The 18,218-nt window shown below is 49.3% G+C and overlaps 1 protein-coding gene and 1 pseudogene across 1 annotated transcript in view; one reads left to right on the forward strand and one right to left on the reverse strand.

Moving 5' to 3' along the window:
* Window positions 1-2,082: 2,082 nt before the first annotated feature.
* The window catches only part of NYNRIN (NYN domain and retroviral integrase containing), a 35,168-nt gene continuing 19,032 nt past the window's right edge, over window positions 2,083-18,218 (reverse strand). Inside the window, exons 2-8 of the mRNA XM_006903258.1 lie at window positions 11,992-12,677; window positions 10,356-11,879; window positions 9,403-9,533; window positions 9,176-9,272; window positions 6,411-6,512; window positions 6,119-6,220; window positions 2,083-4,930 (exon numbers count right to left, since the gene is read on the reverse strand). Of these exons, the coding sequence (XP_006903320.1) occupies window positions 2,083-4,930; window positions 6,119-6,220; window positions 6,411-6,512; window positions 9,176-9,272; window positions 9,403-9,533; window positions 10,356-11,879; window positions 11,992-12,677 (5,490 nt within the window). The remainder of the gene's footprint in view (window positions 4,931-6,118; window positions 6,221-6,410; window positions 6,513-9,175; window positions 9,273-9,402; window positions 9,534-10,355; window positions 11,880-11,991; window positions 12,678-18,218) is intronic.
* The window catches only part of LOC102864467, a 3,510-nt pseudogene continuing 2,832 nt past the window's right edge, over window positions 17,541-18,218 (forward strand).

The following is an 18,218-nucleotide window of genomic DNA, read 5'->3' on the forward strand; positions in this document are numbered from 1 at the left end:
CTGCTGGAGGGTCAGCCATGAGTCAGTTCCAACCCTACAGTACATAAGGTCTGTCTGGGAAACATCCTAGTCCATAGCCATCCCCCACCCCCCAACATCTTCCTCACTTTTTTTATGTTGTTGTTGGCATTTTTGTTTTCTTGTTGTTTAACTGTCTAATCAGATCCAGCTGGCACAGGAGGAGATTTCCCCTCCATCTCCAGCAGAGCATCTGGTGGATTTGAACCATGCATCTTCAGGATTACAGCACAGCTTCTTGCCACTAGGCCACAGAGTTTCCCAACATTTCCCTCACTCTTAGTAAAAAGAGAAAGGGACTTTGGTTCTAGTTTGATCTGTTTATTGACAAATCCAATTTCTTAAAACAAGGGGGTAAGAGCATGAACGTGGTTACTAAGGGGAAGGAATACTGCATCAGGGAAGAAGCGAGATTGAGAGCAGCATCAGAGGAAAAAGGAAGAAATGGAAAGGAACTGTCTTCAGATTCTCTCACAGCTCACCTTTTAACCTTTCAGTCAACACTCATTCTTTGCTGGACACGACCAACAGCTAGAAATGGTTTATGTGCAGGATCTTAGGAGATGGAGCGCTGGCCGGCACGTGGGCATAGGTATTTAAAGGAGTTCTCTAGCTCAAAATTGTCTTTAGAAAGCTGTTCATGACCTGTGAAATCAGGAAGCTTAATCCTGGCACCAGCTCAGTCATGAACTAGCTGTGTGACTCTGGGTAAGTCACTATCCCTCTTTGAGCCTCTCCTCAGTTTTAAAACTAGCACGACTAAATGGCAGGTCTGCTCTGGCTCCAGAACTCTGCAATGCCAGGTGTTCTGGTCACTTGAGTTGGGTCAGGATGCTTTTGAGTTACTGAGATTAAGACTTCCTATAGGGCCAGCTGGGGTGGCTTGGTGCTGCCCTTCAGCCAGTGTCCACACTCCTGTCAGCAGCAATTCAGAGCAGCAATTCCGAGGGATGAGTGTATGCACACTGCCGGAGTGGTACACACACCATGTGAAAAACTCATTCTCGCTTCCAGAGTGGTCTTTGCCAGGAGTGGCTAAGGGCGCTCAGGCTTTGCTCTAAACAGAAGCCAGAGAGAAAGACTAGGGTGATCCAAGCAAAGCATTCACACACTACGGAGGGGTCTGGGAATGCAGGGGTGAGGCAGGAGGAGCAGAGGGCTTTGAGACAGGGTGGTGAGGGATTAAGAGGTAGAGCCACGCTGGTACCTCAGTGCACCAGACTGCTCACTTCAGGGCCCTGCCCCAGGCAAAACAGAGGCCTGGGCCCCTTGCTCTAGTTAAAGCAGCTCTTCAGGTAGATAACCACAAATCGGCATCAAGATCCTGGATTTCTGTGGGATCGACACCAAAACACATGGAGTCGTTGCCACTGGCTAAAGTAAAATGAGGTAGGCTGGACATTCTCCCCTTTGTCTGCCAACGTTGAGAACTGGGTCATTTACAGCTGGTCTCCTACTCCCCCCGAGACCAGAGCCGCTGCTCCTTCTCGACAGCTGGGTAGGTCTGGCCTGGCTTGGGAAAGCCACCTGTGAAACCCGAAGTCAACCCAATCCATCAGTTGTGACTGATCAAGGGCATGGAGTCCCTAACGAACAGTATGGAGGGGAGTCCACATCTGAGGTTTCTGTTTAGGACAAAAAAGTAGGTCCATTTCTAAGGACTAAAGAGGGCCACATTTCACGGTTAAGAGAACCAGAAGATTCAGGGCAGGGGAGCGTTTATACATGAGCACGTCTGCAAGTGATAGAGCAAAAGAAATTTGTGGGGAAAAAGAGACTGCATTTGGCATAGCTTGGTGAGGGAACCTTCTACACCCCAAGTTAAAACTGTCAGAGGCCCCTGTCTGACAGCCTTTGGCACATTCTCTGAATACCTCTGAAAATGGATATTTCTGTGGGGACACTGATCTCTATTTCAAAGCAATTCAACAAAGTCTTCTGAAGCAACTTCTCTACAAAAGGCACAACTGAAGACCTCCATGTGTGATTGCATTGCTGGGGGATGGGGAAGGTCTAGCACCAGACACGCAGGAGCCCAGGGCAGAGGCTCCAGCATGCTCCATCTCACTCCTCCAAGGCCTGGAAGGCCAGGGTAGTGCCAGACTTGGCATAGGTCTTCATCAGACTGCTGGGATAGATGCAGCCCAGCTTCTCCGGGGTCGGGAAGCCCCAGACCCTGTACAGAGAGAAGCTTAGCCGGTCCCCAATATAGAAGGGACCCACCCATTTGGCACTGCTACCATTCCTAGGGAGGGACAGTAAGAGGACCTGGTCGCCCACATTCCACCCTACCTCCTGAAACTCCCGTTTCAAACGCCTGTTCTCTACCTTCTCAGATGCCTTGTCAGCCACCCTCCAGTGAAGTTCCAGCAGTTCCCCAATCAGCTGAATCAGGAGGGTGTCCATCTTGAGCCCTTCAATATTGGCACTGCTCAACTCCCACCAGAGGGGCTCAGACACCTTCTCCTCAGTCCCTGTCAGGATCTGGAAAGGAGTGGGCTCCATGGAGGAGGCTCTGAAGGCCAGGTGCAACAAGGGCAGGGAGGCCGCCCACTTCCTCCCATGCAGGAAGATGAACTCCTTGAGAGCCCTCTTGAATTCCCAGTAGGCCCCTGAGCTCATCAGGCAGGGGAACTGGAGGTCCCGACTCAGGGAGGCTACGTGAGCTCCGAGGACCAGCCCACAGCACACGAGGACATGCCGGGCAAACTGGGAACCCTGGGCCGCCTCCAGCCTCACAGGAATGCCCCACCTGGCAAACACGTGCTGCAGCAGCACCTGAGCCACAGCCGTGTGTGTGTAGGGCTTCAGCGGGAATGCCTCCACCCACCTGGTGTAAGGGTCAGCCACAATGAGCACATGCTTGTGGCCCTCCTCGCTGATAGTGACAGGACCTACCACCTCAATCTGCAGGTTTGACCAGGGGGCAGTTGACCTGATGGGCCACAGAGACTCAACCACCTTCAACTCACTGCCCGAGAGATTCCTGGAGACACAGAACAAGCAGCTCCGGCAGTACTCTCTCACGTGTTCCTGCATCCCAGGCCACCACCCAAGCAACCGCAGTTTCTTGAAGGTCTCCTCTGGCCTCTGGTGGGCCCCCACAGGGAGGTCATGCACAAAGAAAATCAGATCCCTCCGGAGCTGCCTTGGGATGACCCACACCTTGGGCCTTTTATCACCCTTAAACATCAGCAGGCCACTCTCCTTATCTAGGCTGAGGGAGTTAAAGACAGAAGTGAAGGGTGAGGAGCTGGGCAGTTTCTGCCCGGCCTGCAGATGGGCAATGGCATCTGCCAGCGTGCTGTCACTTCGCTGCAATGCCAGCAGGTCCAGCCTCTTGCCCCTCGTACGGGGAGACACCACAGGGACTGGCACATCCTTTGGCAAATTCCACCACTGGCCACAGCCCTGGGCACCCTGCTTAGCCAAATTGTCCACTGTCACTGCAAACAGAGACCCCCGATAGGAAGTTCTGTAGATAAAGGGGAGGGAGGGGAGGCCAGAGAGGAGAGATATAATGTAGGAGAGCAGCTCTGGGTGAGGTAGTGGAGAGCCGTCAGAGGAGAGGAAGCCCCGAGCCTTCCAGAGGGGCAGGAGCTCCCAGAGGAGGCTGAAGATCCAGTTACAGTGAGTGAGGAAAACCAGGGGGAAGCCGGACTGGGCAAAGCGCTCCAGCCCACAGGCCACAGCTGCCAGGTGGGTAAAGGTTGGTGTGTAAGGGGAGCAGGCGAAGGAGAGAGAGACAGGGGGGCTGGTGGGAGACAAGATATAGAGACCGAAGCCAGCACACCACTCATCCTCTCGGTAAAAACAATAGCCTGACATATGGATGCAGATAAAAGTGGACAAGTCAGAGAAAGGAGGCAGGACCTGGAAAAGACGAGGCATGGAAGCCGCAGGTGTCAGCAGCCGGTTCTCCCCCAGCAGGCCCTGGAGAAGGGTCAACTCCAGGGCCCTCTTCCCTTTGTCCTGGACCAAAAGGGACCATCGGATCAGCCATGCTTTGGAAACCCTGCAGTGTTGCCCAGCCTCGGAGCCCACAGTGGTCCGGGAGGCATAGGAAAGGTCCAAGACCACTGGGAGGTCCCCAGTGAAGCGAGAAAAATGTTTGAGGGCCCAGGCCACTGCGTAGGGGCTGTCTCCACCGGACTGGGGGCCCTCACTGTGCTCATCAGGAAGGAGGGGTTTTGAAGTATAGGCTATGGGGTGTTTCCTTCCTGAGTGGTCTTGGTAGAGGATGGCTGTCAGGGCCACCTTGCTCACCGTCACCTCTAGGCGGAAGGGCAGTTGGGAGTTGGGGGCTGTGAGGCACAGAGTGGACACCAGGGCTCTCTTCAGGGCCAAGAAAGCCTTCTCGTGCTCCTGGCCCCACTGCCAGTCCGGCTTCTGCTTGAGGAGGCTGTGCAAGGGGCCCACAAGGGCCTCATAGTCAGGGATGGCATCCCGGTGGGAGTCCATGAAGCCCACAAAGAAGGAGAGTGCGGTGAAGTTTCTGGGCACTGTCAACTGGGCCAGCTGGGCCAGAACCTGCTGGCAGGGGGCCTTCCCATCCCAAGGGATGCCCAGGCAGGGAGAAGCCACCCCAGGCAAGAGATCAATGTCCAAGGCCCCATCAGGGGGGTCGTGGAGGCTGAGGCAACAAAGGATTTCTTCTGACAGAGAAGGACACTCAACTCCAAACACTGAGGCCAGGGAAAAGTCGAGGTCATCTTCCTTGACTGGCCTCTGTGGCCCCTGACCTTCTGTGTGCACCTCGCCCTGCCTCTCTCTCTCCACCTTGATTTCTTGCTCGTGCTGCAAATTCTCCAGCGGCTCAGAGTCAGCATCGCCATGCAGTTCAGAGATACAAGTAGAGCTGGAAGGCAGAGTCTTCCACACCTTCAGGAAGTTGCCAATGTCAGTGTCCAGCCTACAACAGAAGCGCAGAAAGGAGAGGCTAGGAGTCCCAATGGAAGGCAGAGAAGGGGAACCCTACTCCGGAGGCTGTTCAAGGGGACACTTCATCTATGCAAACCCCATGGAGCCTCATTTATTTCCAAGTGTCCCAGATGATCTAGCCTAAGGGAGACTACCACAAACAACTCCTCCAGAGTCAAACAAGACTCATTTGTGCTTTGAAGGTCTGTCAACTCAAAAACTCACTGGCAGCTAACACTGAAGGTGGTTTTAAGCCAATGGTTTGATAAGTAGTAGATGATCAGTGGCTTCCAAACTGATCACAAAACGAGCAATTCAAGAAAGGTAAGGAGAGCTTGATATGGGGCTTAGCAGGCATCACATGCAAACCTCATCTACCCTGATTTCTTCCAAATCAAATAAATGGAAATAGGGGACCAGGCACAGAAGTAGTGCTCTGACCAGAAGGTCCTGGCTCAGTCCCCGGCTGAACCCATGGAACCTGAAAGGGAACAGCAAGATGGGTTGGTAGGAGTGAAGTTCAGAGGATTTTAGTTACTACAAATCAGAGGATTTTAGTTACTACAAACCAGTTCTGTTAGCACACCAGCAAAGTGACCTTCGGAAAGTCACTTGAGTATCAGATTCCTCAGGTGTAAAACGGGGACAGTGGTCATTTACATCTAAATGAATGTGTGATACCCTAATGGAATGATGAATGTGGGGACAAATTTCAATGGAGTATCTATTCTAGTGACAGGTCTTTTGGATATACACAATGAAACCAGAAGGAGACCATTAACTGCAACCTCGGTACCAATAGGATAAAATGAAACAGTCAAAATAGCCCTCAACAAAAGAACAGATAGACACATTGGGTATTCATGCAAGAGACTCCCAATCATTAAAATGAGTTACACACTTAAAATGGCATACATCATGAAAACTACAAAAACAGTGAGGATATGTACAAGTTGTAGGAAGATACACAAAGTATTAAAGTAATATGCAAAGTTTTAAAGTTTCTAAACCAACTGTGACGTAGGGATACATAGGTAGATACATGGTACAAATATATAGACATAAGATAGTAAAATCTATCTATTCATTACTAAATACAGGACAAAGGTTGACTAGAATTAAGAGGAAGTTTCTATCAGTCCCAGGAGACCTGAGAAGAATGAGAAGTCCAATACATTACCTGTTTGGCTTCCTCAGAAACTCTTCCAAGGTGGGGCCATCACGGCCCAGGGGGTCATCTGGTACCATGAAGAGATTCCCAGCAAAGGTGAAAGGCAGCAGGCTATATGTACAGAGAGGAGGCTTTGTCACAGGGGTCCTTGGCCTACCCACACCCCAATGTCCCTCCTGGGAGTCTCCTCCAGGGAGAGTGGAGAACATCACTGTAAGCTCTTCTCTCAGTCTCATGCCTCCTTGTCCAGATGCCGTCTGACAAGGAAAAGAACAAAATAGCCCCCACAGAGCCACCTTACCGATCTTTAACCATAAGTTTCTTGGAATTATTCATCAGGACGTGGATCTGCTCATTGGTGACGATGACGCCATCTGTCTCCTCTGCCAACTTTACCATGAACCTGCAGGGAAAAGGGGAGTTACAAATGATCCAGTAACTAGCCCCTCATTCCTCTGGAAAAAAAATAATTTCTGTGCAGCCTCACATTATAGTAGCACAAATATTACCATTTCTAGTCAGCAACCCAGGGCTCCAGGCACCCACCTACATAGTCATCTAGGATTCCTGAACTTCCTTTTATCTGTTTCACCTAATCACCACCTAGAATGAGGAACTTCGATGCATATACACCCAACTATACATACAAAGACACAGCCCTGTTTATATATGACATATACAGTCATATACATGGAAAACAACTTACTTGTAAATATTTGCACATATACACACATCTACTCTTTCAATAGTGAGCTCTGGTAGCCTCGTGGATAAAGAGTTGCACTGCCAACCCAAAGGTATGTATTTCAAATCCATCAGTCTCTCTAAGGGAGAAAAATGGGCAATCTTCTCCCGTACAATTAACTGCCTCTGAAAACTTGCTTAAGGGTCATCGATGAGGTACAACTCAATGGCACATAACAACTGTTTCAGTTTTCACATCTGTAAATTAGAGATAAAATATCTTCTTTGTATGTTTTAAGAATTGAGTAAGATTCATTTTAAGTTCCTATCTTCGTAACTGTTTCACAGTATACACAAAGTATTCCATTATTATTCCTCACCAGTGTACAACATGTATGATAACACACAGGCACAAACATTGATAAAGCAGAGGGTCAGCAAAAAAGAGGAAGACTGTCAATGAGATGGATTAGACTGGCTGCAACTATGGGCTCAAACATAGCAATAACTGCAATGGCTGAGGCCCAGGAAGTCTTTTGTTCTGTTATAGACAGGTGACTATGAGACGTGACGCAAAAGCACTTAGCAACAACATACAAACACATGCCTTGAATCAAAGACTGCCTCTCCTCGAACTGAACGTGTATCCAGGAAAGAAGGCCAAGTCTGACTTCATACTCATCCCCTCATTTCCATTCTATCATAGGATACTATTCCACAAGTGGCCAGCAGAGGGACTGCTGCAGAGAAGCTCTCTTCCCTCAAAACAACATTTCACTCCGTTACTTCTGTCCAGTGGGACCAAGATTCACAGCTGACCCTCTTTCCACTGGCTGTAAATCACACAGGAGGAAATCACCTGTGTTTCTTCCGCAGCGTCACTGGAAGAAAGCCTGTTAACCAGAGAGGCACTGCTTTGAGCTAGTAGGGCAAATCCCCTCCGCGGGCATTTAGAGGCACTTGTTGGCAAACAGTCCAGACTACCCCACGCACTGCCAAAAGAACAAACAACTCTGTCTTGGAGGAAGTACAGGGTGATTCTTAGAGGCAAGGATGGTGAAACACTATCTCACACTCTTTGGGCAAGTTTTCAGGACAGGCCAGTCCTTGGAAAAAGAACCTGCTGGGGAAAGCAGGGTCAGAGAAAGACAGGAAGATCCTCAACACGACACAGTGATTGTAACATGGTCTCGAGCATATCAGAGATGGTAAGGACAGCAGACGATAGGGCAAGGTTCAGATCTATAGTTCAGAGAGGCCCTAACGGTACACAGTGATTCAGTGTTCCGCTGCGAACAGACAGGGTGGCAGTTGACACTCATGAGCTCCTCCAGACACACGGGTGTGGCGGACTGCACCCCCATGGCTCACAGTCTTGAAAACTCTGGGGCGCTTCTACTCTGTCCTGCAGAGTTGCTGCAACTCAAATTTGACTCCATAGCATTGAGCTTAGAATTCTGAGAGGGCCAGCTCTCCAAAGGTGAGTGCCAAGCTTCCTTGGCAGCCCCTCCAGGCAGAGCACAGGCTGGGTCTTGGAAGAACTGGAAAACAATGGGACATCTCTTTCCCTATTCTATCTAAACAAAAGCTAAGACCTCAGTTGGCTGCCAATATGGACCCCAGCCCAGAACTAGGACTAGCGATTATGGCAAGCCCCCCTCACCTCAACATCAGGACCACAGTCTCCCCAAAACCTGAGAAAAGGGCATGGGTTCAGTACACTGGTCCTGCAGCCATAGCAGCGAAACACTTAGGACTCAGCTAGGCAACTGTACCAGCCTAACTACAATTCCAGAGCCCAGACCAGGAGCCTTCATCACACACAGTCATACAAATCTCCTAGATTTGTTGTTGTTGTTGTTGTGTGCTACTGCATTGATTAAGACTTACAGCAGCCCTATAAGTAAGGAATCTGAAATCTGCCCTATTCTAGCCCTCCTTCAGCACCTCTGACATACTTGAATCCATTGTTACAGTCACAGTGTTCTATGTAGACATGGATGGGGGGAAATTGAGATATTTGCTTCAACCTGATACAAAGCCAGGTGGCTGAGGTGCCTCTGACATTCAGTTGAAGCAGTAGTAGTCACCTGGGCTAGCCTGGCTCAAAAGAGCTTGGGCTTTTTCCATCAGTCATGGGTTGATGGGGAAGCTTATTATTGACCAAACATCCCAAAGTCAGGAACGATCCTTGGCTTAGACAACCTCAGGGCTATCCTCTCCTCGCTTGTGTCTCTCCTTCTGTCTACAGAGAGCCCATGCTCTGCTCTTTCCTCTCTCGAGATGTTTGCTCCCATTTCCTTAGATGAGGCAAGACTCCAAAGCAACAGCACAGCCCAATCCTCGTGTCCCACAGAGAGAAGGCTTGGGGAGTCCACACACCTGTAATCGTAGGTGGTGATCTTCTTGCCATTTTCAAGCTGGGAAGGGGTGATTGAAAGCATCTTGAGGGAATGCAGCTTCGTCAGAAAGTGGCTCTCTGAAGGTGTAAGGCAGAAGACAGAGAAGGTCAGATGAAGGGCTGAATGGAAAAGGTGGGCAGACGGGGCAGAAAGGCAGAGAAGGGATGTGCTGACAGGGCAGGGTGGGGCAGGAAGAGGACAGCTCACCTCTCACTCTCCGGTTTTTCTTCAGCTGCCAGGTGGGCACAAACACAGTGATCTCTCTGTGTCCGCGGTTCCAGAAGTACTGCACTGCCATGGCAATGCCACGGCAGGAGAAGAAGTACTGGAGGCCATGCCTGTGGGGTGGCCAAGAGTGAGGGGGCAAACATCTGCACCAGGGCACCAGGAATGGCCCTGCATCACACGTGTCCTCAGAGTCAGCCCTTCAGGGCAGCAGAGTACCAAGATCAACACAGCCCTCCTCCCGCCATCAGCTAACATTCTGTAAGCACCTACTGGGTACAGGGCCCTGCCACACACCTGCATGCATGGAATATGTATGTATGTGTGTGGGCAAGTGTATGCATATGTGTGTAGGGACAGAGAGGGCACAGGAAGAAGGGAGCACCCTCGACACACAAAGAGCTCTTTGTAGAAGCTGAAAGCAAGCACCCAGTGACCACCTACTGGGTGCTAGCTGTGTGCTCAGCACAACTACTGAGTGGCAAGACCACTAAGTGCTGTGAGGGGAGGGCAATCTCTAACACTGGTGTAGTCAGGAAATGCTTCGTGGAGTTAATTACTCTGGGTCTTGAAATTCAGCCTAGAAGTTTAAAAGCTGGCCTGAGGCTGACAGATGCCATCCTATGCAAATTGACTTGGAAAGAGCCTGGGCCTTGGCTTTGGACAGCCCTGAACCCAAATGCCCAGCTGGCCTTTTAGTGGCTCAAGTGGACTGGGACAGATTCTTCACTCAGCATATGGCTGCATCTATCGGGAGGGAGAACCGAGGCTGGCTTTGCAGGGCTGCCGCGAGGATTCAATGCACATACTCGGCAGGCAGTAATGATTCCATATGTGCCCCCTTCCTCTCTGCTGTTCCCCAATGTGGAGCCCTCATTACACGCCCAGCTCCCCAGCATTCCCAGCCCATCCCAGGCCCATCCTTGACTACTCACACCATGGCCACACTGCTGCCATCAATGACCACTCGTCGCAAGCCCTGGTCCCCAGGTTCCCCCGAAAGGCTCAGCTCAAAGGGTGTATTCAGGGCCTCGTGGTACCTCTGGAAGCTGGTCACTGTGCCATTCGCCTGTGGGTGGCGAAGAGGTTGCTTCTGGGCCCCTTCCCAAGCTCCCAGGAGACTCTCCATCTGAGGATGGTGCTGATTGGTGGAGGCCAGGGTGTTCTGGACCTGGGGACCCTGCCTTTTAGTTTCCCCCTGGCCCTTTAGAGAGCTGGCATTGCATTTTGAGGAAGGCTGGACCTCAGCCAGGAGTTTGACTACGTCCAAAGTTAGCCCTGAATGTGGGGGTGCCTTCTGAGCTGCTGGCGTTTGGGGTGCTCTGGAGGTTTTGGAAGGTGGAAGTTCTTTGGAAGGTACAGACCCTGTTTTAGCGGCAGGTACAGTCTGAGTTTTGGGTATCTGGGGACCTACAGACATCTTTTGAGTAGAAGGAGTTTGAGGGACTGTGCACACCACAGGAGACGCAGGTGCTGGTTGACCCATAGCTGCTTTCTGAGCTGTGAGAACCACCTGAGCTGCTGGCTTTGTCAGATCTGAAGGCACTTCGGGGGCTGCGGGGGCTGTGTGGACAGCCAGCACCACCTGAGCTGGAGCCACTCTGGGAGGCACAACGGGCAACGTTTGAACTCTGCATGTTTTCTGAGCTGGAGGCAAGACCGTAGCCATGGACACTTGTAGAGTTTCAGGCACTGTTTGAACGTCAGGTACTGACTGGACTACCATGGCCAGGGGTTTCTCTGGAGATGAGAGTGTTCTTTGTCCTTTGGGTCCCACTGACAGGGGCCCTACTTTCAGCCCCTGACAAACCCACTGCGTATGTCCTTGACTCCTCAGCTCACCTACAGCCTGTAGCTGAGGTGTAGAGGTAGATGGGAGCCCTATCTGTGCCAGTCTTGGGCTAACTTTGTCCTTTACTCCTGAGCCCCCAGGAACAACCAACAAACTCACAACTTTTTTGGGAGTCTCTGGTCTTGGGCAATTCCTTAGGGCCACTCTTCCACCCAGGCTCCCATCAGTTCGGCAGGCTGGGCTCTCTACACTGGGTAAGGACAGCTGCTTTGGCTTCCACTCCAAGTTTAAAGGCAAGGGGTTCTGCCCTGGAAGCTTCAACTGAATGGGGCCTAGAGGCCTCTGCCAGAAGGGGAAATTGAAGCAGGCCTGAGACAGGAGCCAGGTCAAGTGGAGAGAATGCAGTTCATTGATCTTCCAAAAGGCTGCCGCGACAGCTCCTGGCCACAAGGGCCCAAAGGTTGGTCCTGGGCTCCAGGCCTTCCAGGATGGGCACACACCCAGAGCTGACATCGAAGGTGAGAAGGAGAGTTTCTCTTCCACCCTCTGGACTCGCTTTTGTGGTGACAAGGCTTGTGTGTGACTTGCAGAGTCCTGTTTGTTGGTGGCTTGTACAGACTCCTCCTCAGATATGTCGTCCGTGTTACCTGGGTTACTGGAACCAACCCTAGAGGAAACCCAGACTTGTTGGAAAGGTACAAAGATAGCTATTAATACTTTTTTAGGGGTGGGAAGCAGATGTGGGTTTAGAAAAGCTGGAGTCATTCTCTAGAACTTACCGCACTAGCTGGTCTGCTGTCTCTTGCTGTTTGGGCTGGGCTGGGATATCCTGAGGGCCAAGGATGCCTGAGACCTGGGACTCAGTGGCTCCAAGGTTGGTTATCTTCTTCAGGTCCTCTGGGGCCCCATTCTGGAGGGTCCCCACCTCCAGCAAGGGCCCAGAGCCCTCCCCAACAGGCACCATGGCCAGGCCTTCCTTTAACTGATAGGGAGAGCATATCAGGAGCTCCGGGTCAGGGAGGGTGTCTGAGATACCGATGCGGCCCAGCCACTCGATGATGTCCTCCTTGCCTGCAGCATCCCGTACCAGGCTCAGCAGCAGCTCCTGGACTGCAGGGGGCAGCTGGAGCAGGTCCCCAGCATGCTGGTCACCACGAATCCAAACCAGGGCCCCAAAAGCCCGGGTCACCTCAGCCTCCCAGACTCCCCGGGGGGTCAGAAGAGGAGCAGGGCTACAGCGCAGTCGCCCCACCAGCTCCTCCAGCCAATTCTGGATCATGACGAAAGACTCAGTCAGCCCACCCACCATCAGGGAGCCCGGGGGACCAGGCACCAAGTAGGCCAGGGTGCTCCAGCAGAGGCAGTCAAGGAAGAGGCCCTGGGCTCCAAGGAAGGCACAGTGCAGGATGGATGGGTAGCGAACCTCCTTCCACAGCTCGGGGCTGCACAGGCCCTTCAGATACTCCTGGGAACAATAGGGCGAGGCATAAAAGAAATCAGCCCTGTGATGGCCTGGCACTGCTTCTGCTCTCCCCACCCCAGAACACGTGTCACCCCCTAAGTCTGTGTCAGAGGCTGGCCATTCTCTCCCTGGCTCTGCTGCCTCACATGCCCCTTTCTTTCCTGGAAATCTCCTGACAGAGCAGACAAGGACTGGAACAGAGCAGCAGGGGGAAACCTGGACTCGGAATCAAGGGACTGGTTCCCATTTGATCTCTAAAGCTTAGCTTAATTGTGGGGAAACAATCATGTTCTAAGCCTCAGCTTCCATCTCTTCACCTATAAGATGGCAGACTAAGGCAGGTATTTCTCAAGCCACTCCTATTCTGCATTCTAGGATTCTGTAGGAGTCAGGAGAGCGGGGGGATGGACACACCAAGAATCTGGCACTGAGGACGAAGCACACAAGCTCCAAGGAGACTATACAGCTTTGAATTGCAGCTGTGCGAGGGGGCTCTGGTGACAAAGTCCATAGGGAGTCCAAAGGCAGTGCCTCGCTGGTGGTTCAAATCCATCAGCTGCTCCTCAGGAGAGAATAGGCTTCACGGCCTCTAAAAACCCACTAGAGGGTCAGTGATCAATCAGTTCTACTTTTGAGTGTGGCTCTGCACTTCTCAATTTTGAGACCTGGAGCAAATTATTAATCCTGCTTATACCTACATTCCCTCATGGGACTGATACTGGCTCTTGCCTCATTTGGTTATTATGTAATGTTGATGAATTATTACATGGCAGTGCACAAATTTCAGATCCATTTCACAGTCTCTGAAGGGCCATGGAGCTTGCCTGAGAGCTTTCAGTTAGACCAGCATCATAACACACATGTGCCTGACTTAGAAACCAGAGCTCTCTGCCCCCACTGACTGACCATCCAGTGACTCCAGCCTAATCCTGTAGGATTCAGGCTTAATCCCCTTCCTGGATTTTTAGCACAACTTGTTCCCGTAACCACAGTAACCGTTGCCTAGAAGAAGAGATAAGACGCTGGGCTACTGTCCAGAGGAGCCCCACAGATATGCATGATGGCCATGTCTCTGGCTCTCTGGGCAGACCAAGCCCTCTCACTCACAGGGCTCACACACTCAGTCAGGCCTGCCTGGGACGGGTAACTGTTGGGCTCTTTTATTTTGTAGCTTGATTTCTATCACCATGACCTCTTAGCTTCAGGGGAACAGGAGCACTCTTCTCCTTATTGATTGAATCATACTAACTGCCATCTACTCTCCTATCCTTCCACATCCTGTGTCTATGACAATCACTCCGCTCCCTGCTTTCCATTAGGAAACAAATGCTCCATTTGAAACCCCTCACACCTAGCCTGAAGACCACTGCAGCCTCTCAGTTCGGTTCCCAGGCCATCCTGCTCTGCTCAAGCAGAAGTCTATCTCCTCCACTTGGCCCAGGTCATAGATCTCCAAGTCCCTCTCCAAAGAGCCTAAAATTCATGCAGGCACTCGAGTCCAACTCTAATCCAACAAGTATCTTAAGTCAACCCCTCCTCCCACTACCCAGCTAGGATGGACCTGACTGTTATTGTTAATTACCTTCGAGTCAAGCAAGACTCATAGAGACCCTGTGAACAAAAGGTCTCAAGCCCCTCTACAACTATTGACATTTATCAAAGTTCACAGTTTCCAGAGGCATGCTATTTAGTAAGCAGATGCCATTCCTGCTTCCAAACTTCCTATTATGTGCCTTTGAGTTGCCTGCGATGTATACCACAACCCTATGTACAGTAGCTCTGAACCCTTCCCTGTCCTGAGCCAGTCTTACTAATTCCCACACACCAACCCCCATTTTCCCAGTCATTGTATCAATCCATCTCATCCAGAGGCTCCCTCTCACACTCTTCTGAGCATGATGTCCCTTCTCCAGGGACTAATCTCTCCTGGCCATGTACCCAAAGTAAGTGAGGTGAAGCTTCAAAATCCTAGCCTTCTAGGAGAGACTTTGTGTCACCTTCTCCAAGATAGAACAACTTGTTTTCTTGGCAGTCCATGGTATGTTCAAGACTCTTCTCCAGCACCACAACTTGAAAGCATCTATTCTTCTGTCATCCTTAATCATTGTCTAACTCTCTGAAACATAACAAGTAACTGAGAAAACCATGGCCTAGATTAGGTGCACCTTTGTTTCTATACTCACATCACTGCTCTTCAGCACTCTGGAAAGGTCCATGACAGCAGACTTTCCCAATGCAATTCGTCTTTTGATTGAGAGTGTTGACTGTGGATCCAAGGAAGCTCTAATTGTTAACAATCTCAATCATTTCTCCATCTAATATGGTGCTGCCAATTGACTCAATGGTGAGAATCTTTGTCTTGATGTTGAACTTCAATCCATATTGATGACTACAGTCCTTGACCTTTTGCAGCAAGTGCTTCAGGTCTTCTTCAATTTCAGCAAGCAAGGTTGTGTCATCTGCATATCATAGGTTGTTAATGAGTCTTCCTCCAATCCTGATGCCACACTCCTCCTCATAAAGCCCTGCTTCCCAAATGATCTGTTCTGCATACAGATTGAAAAGGTATAGGGACAGGATGCACTCCTTTCCTGATTTTGAACCATGCAGTGCTTCCTTGCTCTATTCTGAGGACCGCTTCTTGGTCCAAGTATAAGTTTCATATAAGCACGATCAAGTGTTCTGAGATTCCCATTTTCCTCAAGGTTATCCACAATTTATTGTGATCCACACTGTCAAATGCCTTTGCATAGTCAATGAAACACAGATAGACATTCTTCTGTACTCTACGCTTTCTGCCAAGATCCATCTGACATTGGCAATAATGTCCCTAGTGCCACAAGGTCTTCTTTTTTTTTTTTTATTATTTTGTGTGCGTGCACCGTCAAATCAGATCTGACTGGTACAGGAGGATATTGTGCCTCCTTCTCCGGCAGAGCGTCTGGTGGATTCGAACCGTGTTCCTCTGGGATTGCAGCGCAGTTTCTCACCACTAGGCCACCAGAGCTCCCTCACAACGTCTTCTAAACCTGGACTGTATTTCTGGCAGTTCTCTGTCAATGTACTATTCAAGTATTTTCTGGATAATCTCAGAAGTGTTTTGCTAGTGTGTGATATTAGTAATAATGTTTGATAATTTCCACACTCTGTAAATATGGATCTCTTCCAGTCAGCTGGCCAAGTAGCTGTCCTCCAGATTTCTTGGAACAACTTGGTGAGCACATGCAGAGCAGCATCCATTTGCTGAAATACGTCAACTGGTCTTCCATCAATTCCTGGGGCTTTTTTTTGCCAAGTCCTTCAGAGCAGCCTGCACTTCCTCCTTCATCACCATTGCCTCTTGCTCATACATTGTTTCTTGAAATTCTTCTGTGTCAGCCAATTCTTTTTGGTACAATGACTCTATATACTCCATCCATCTGCTTTTAATGTTTCCTGAGTCATTCAATATTCTGCCTTATATAGCATCCTTAAGCATTTAACTCATGGCTTGAATTTATTCTTCAGTTCTTTCAGCTTAAGATATGCTGAATGAGTTCAGCACTTTTGATTTTCTGACTCCAGCTCCTTGCACATTTCATTATATTTTGCCTTGTCTTCCTGAGCAGGCCTTTGAAATCTTCTATTCAGCTCCTTAACTCTTTATTTCTTCCCTTTCCTTTGGCTTCTCGGCACTCTACAGCAATATTCAGAGTCTCTTCTGATGTCCATTTTGGTCTTTTTCTTCTTCTTCCTTCTTAGTAATGACTTTTTGCATTCATGAACTATATGCTTGATATCTTCCCACAGCTTATCTGGTCTTCGTTCATTAGTGTTCAAGGCCTCAAACCTATTCCTAAGTTGGCTTTCAAATTCATAGGAGATAGACTCAAGTTCAAATTTTGATTCCTGTGGATATGATTTAACCTTCTTTACTTTTAATTTGAACTTGCATATGAGCAGTTGATGGTCTGTTCCACAATCAGCACCTGGCCTAGTTTTCAGTGCTGATACTGAATTTCTCCAACAGTTCCTTTCACAGATGTAATCAATCTGATTCCTGTGTATCCCATCAGGTGAAATCCATGTGTATAGCCTGCGTTTATGTTTCTCATAAAAGGTATTTGCTATGAATAAATCATTGATTGCACAGAATTCTATACTTCTATCCCCAGCCTCATTTCTGTCACCAAGTCCATATTTTCTGACTACTGATCCTTCTTCCTGATTCCCAACTTTTGTATTCCAGTCACCCATAATTATTAAAGCATCTTGGTTACACAACTGATTGATCTCTGACTGCAACAGTTGATAGAAATCATCTATTTCCTCCTCTTTGGCTCTGGTTTTAGGTGCATAAATTTCAATGATAGTGGCATTAACAAGTCTTCCTTGTATGTGTATAGATAGTATTCTGTCACTCACAATATTGTATTTCAAGATCATCTCCAGCATAATAGATCACGTGATCATGGGATTCAAAATGCCCTGTGCCAATTCATCTCATTTCACTAATACCCTATGTAAATATTTATGTGTTCTATTTCCTTTTTTACAATGTCTAGTTTTTCTACATTCATGCTTCTCATATTCCACATACCAACTGTTAATTTCTTCTTAGAACTCTTTCTCCTTTGTGTTTCCAAATTTAACGGCTCAACTTATTCAGCTGCCCCCACATCCCAGCTACATAAAAATAACAAAATAGAGCCTCCCCAGGCCCAGGCTGTTGCGTACGCCCGCTGCTCGGTGGTTTCTCTGGCCGTTCAGCTGTCCGCTGCCAGGCTGCGCGTCGCCTGAGCTGGGACGCCGCTCTGCGTTCCTCGTTCCTCGCCCCCTCGTCGCCCGCGGCAGCCACGCACCTTCCCGGGACACAGCACACACACCATGACGAAGAAAGACAAGTCCTTCAACCAGAGCCTGGTCAAGTGGAAGCTCTTCATCTATAACGCCAACACTGGACAGTTCCTAGGGCGCACGACCAAGAGTTGGGTTTGGATCTTGCTCTTCTACCTAGTCTTCTATGGTTTCTTGGCTGCTCTCTTCACATTCACAACGTGGGTTATACTCCAGACACTGAATGATGAAGTTCCCAAATACCGCTACCAGATTCCCAATCCAGGGCTTACGGTTTTTCCAAAACCAATGAGCGCCTTGGTATATTCATCCAGTGTGTCTGACGCACATTCCTATGAAGGATACATTAAGGATCTTGACCATTTTCTGAAGTCATATAGTCCAGAAGAACAGAAGAACCTCACAGTGTGTCCTAAAGGAATGCTTTTTGAACAAAAGGGCCCTATTCATTCTGCATGTCAGTTTCCTCTGGATTTACTTCAAGACTGCAGTGGCTTGATTGATCCTAACTATGGCTATTCCAAAGGAAATCCTTGTATTCTTGTGAAAATGAACCGAATAATTGGATTAAAGCCTAAAGGAGAACCGAAGATAGTATGTACTTGAAAGAATAAACAGATGGCACATGTATCCAACATACCCTTCCGCGGGAAATATAGACTTAAAATATTTTGCATTGTTGTTGTTGTTGTTATGTGCCATCGAGTC

The sequence above is a fragment of the Elephantulus edwardii genome, unplaced genomic scaffold, assembly GCF_000299155.1.
Source record: "Elephantulus edwardii isolate Elephantulus edwardi_28Jun2011 unplaced genomic scaffold, EleEdw1.0 scaffold00550, whole genome shotgun sequence".
In the NCBI taxonomy this organism is placed as follows: domain Eukaryota; kingdom Metazoa; phylum Chordata; class Mammalia; order Macroscelidea; family Macroscelididae; genus Elephantulus; species Elephantulus edwardii.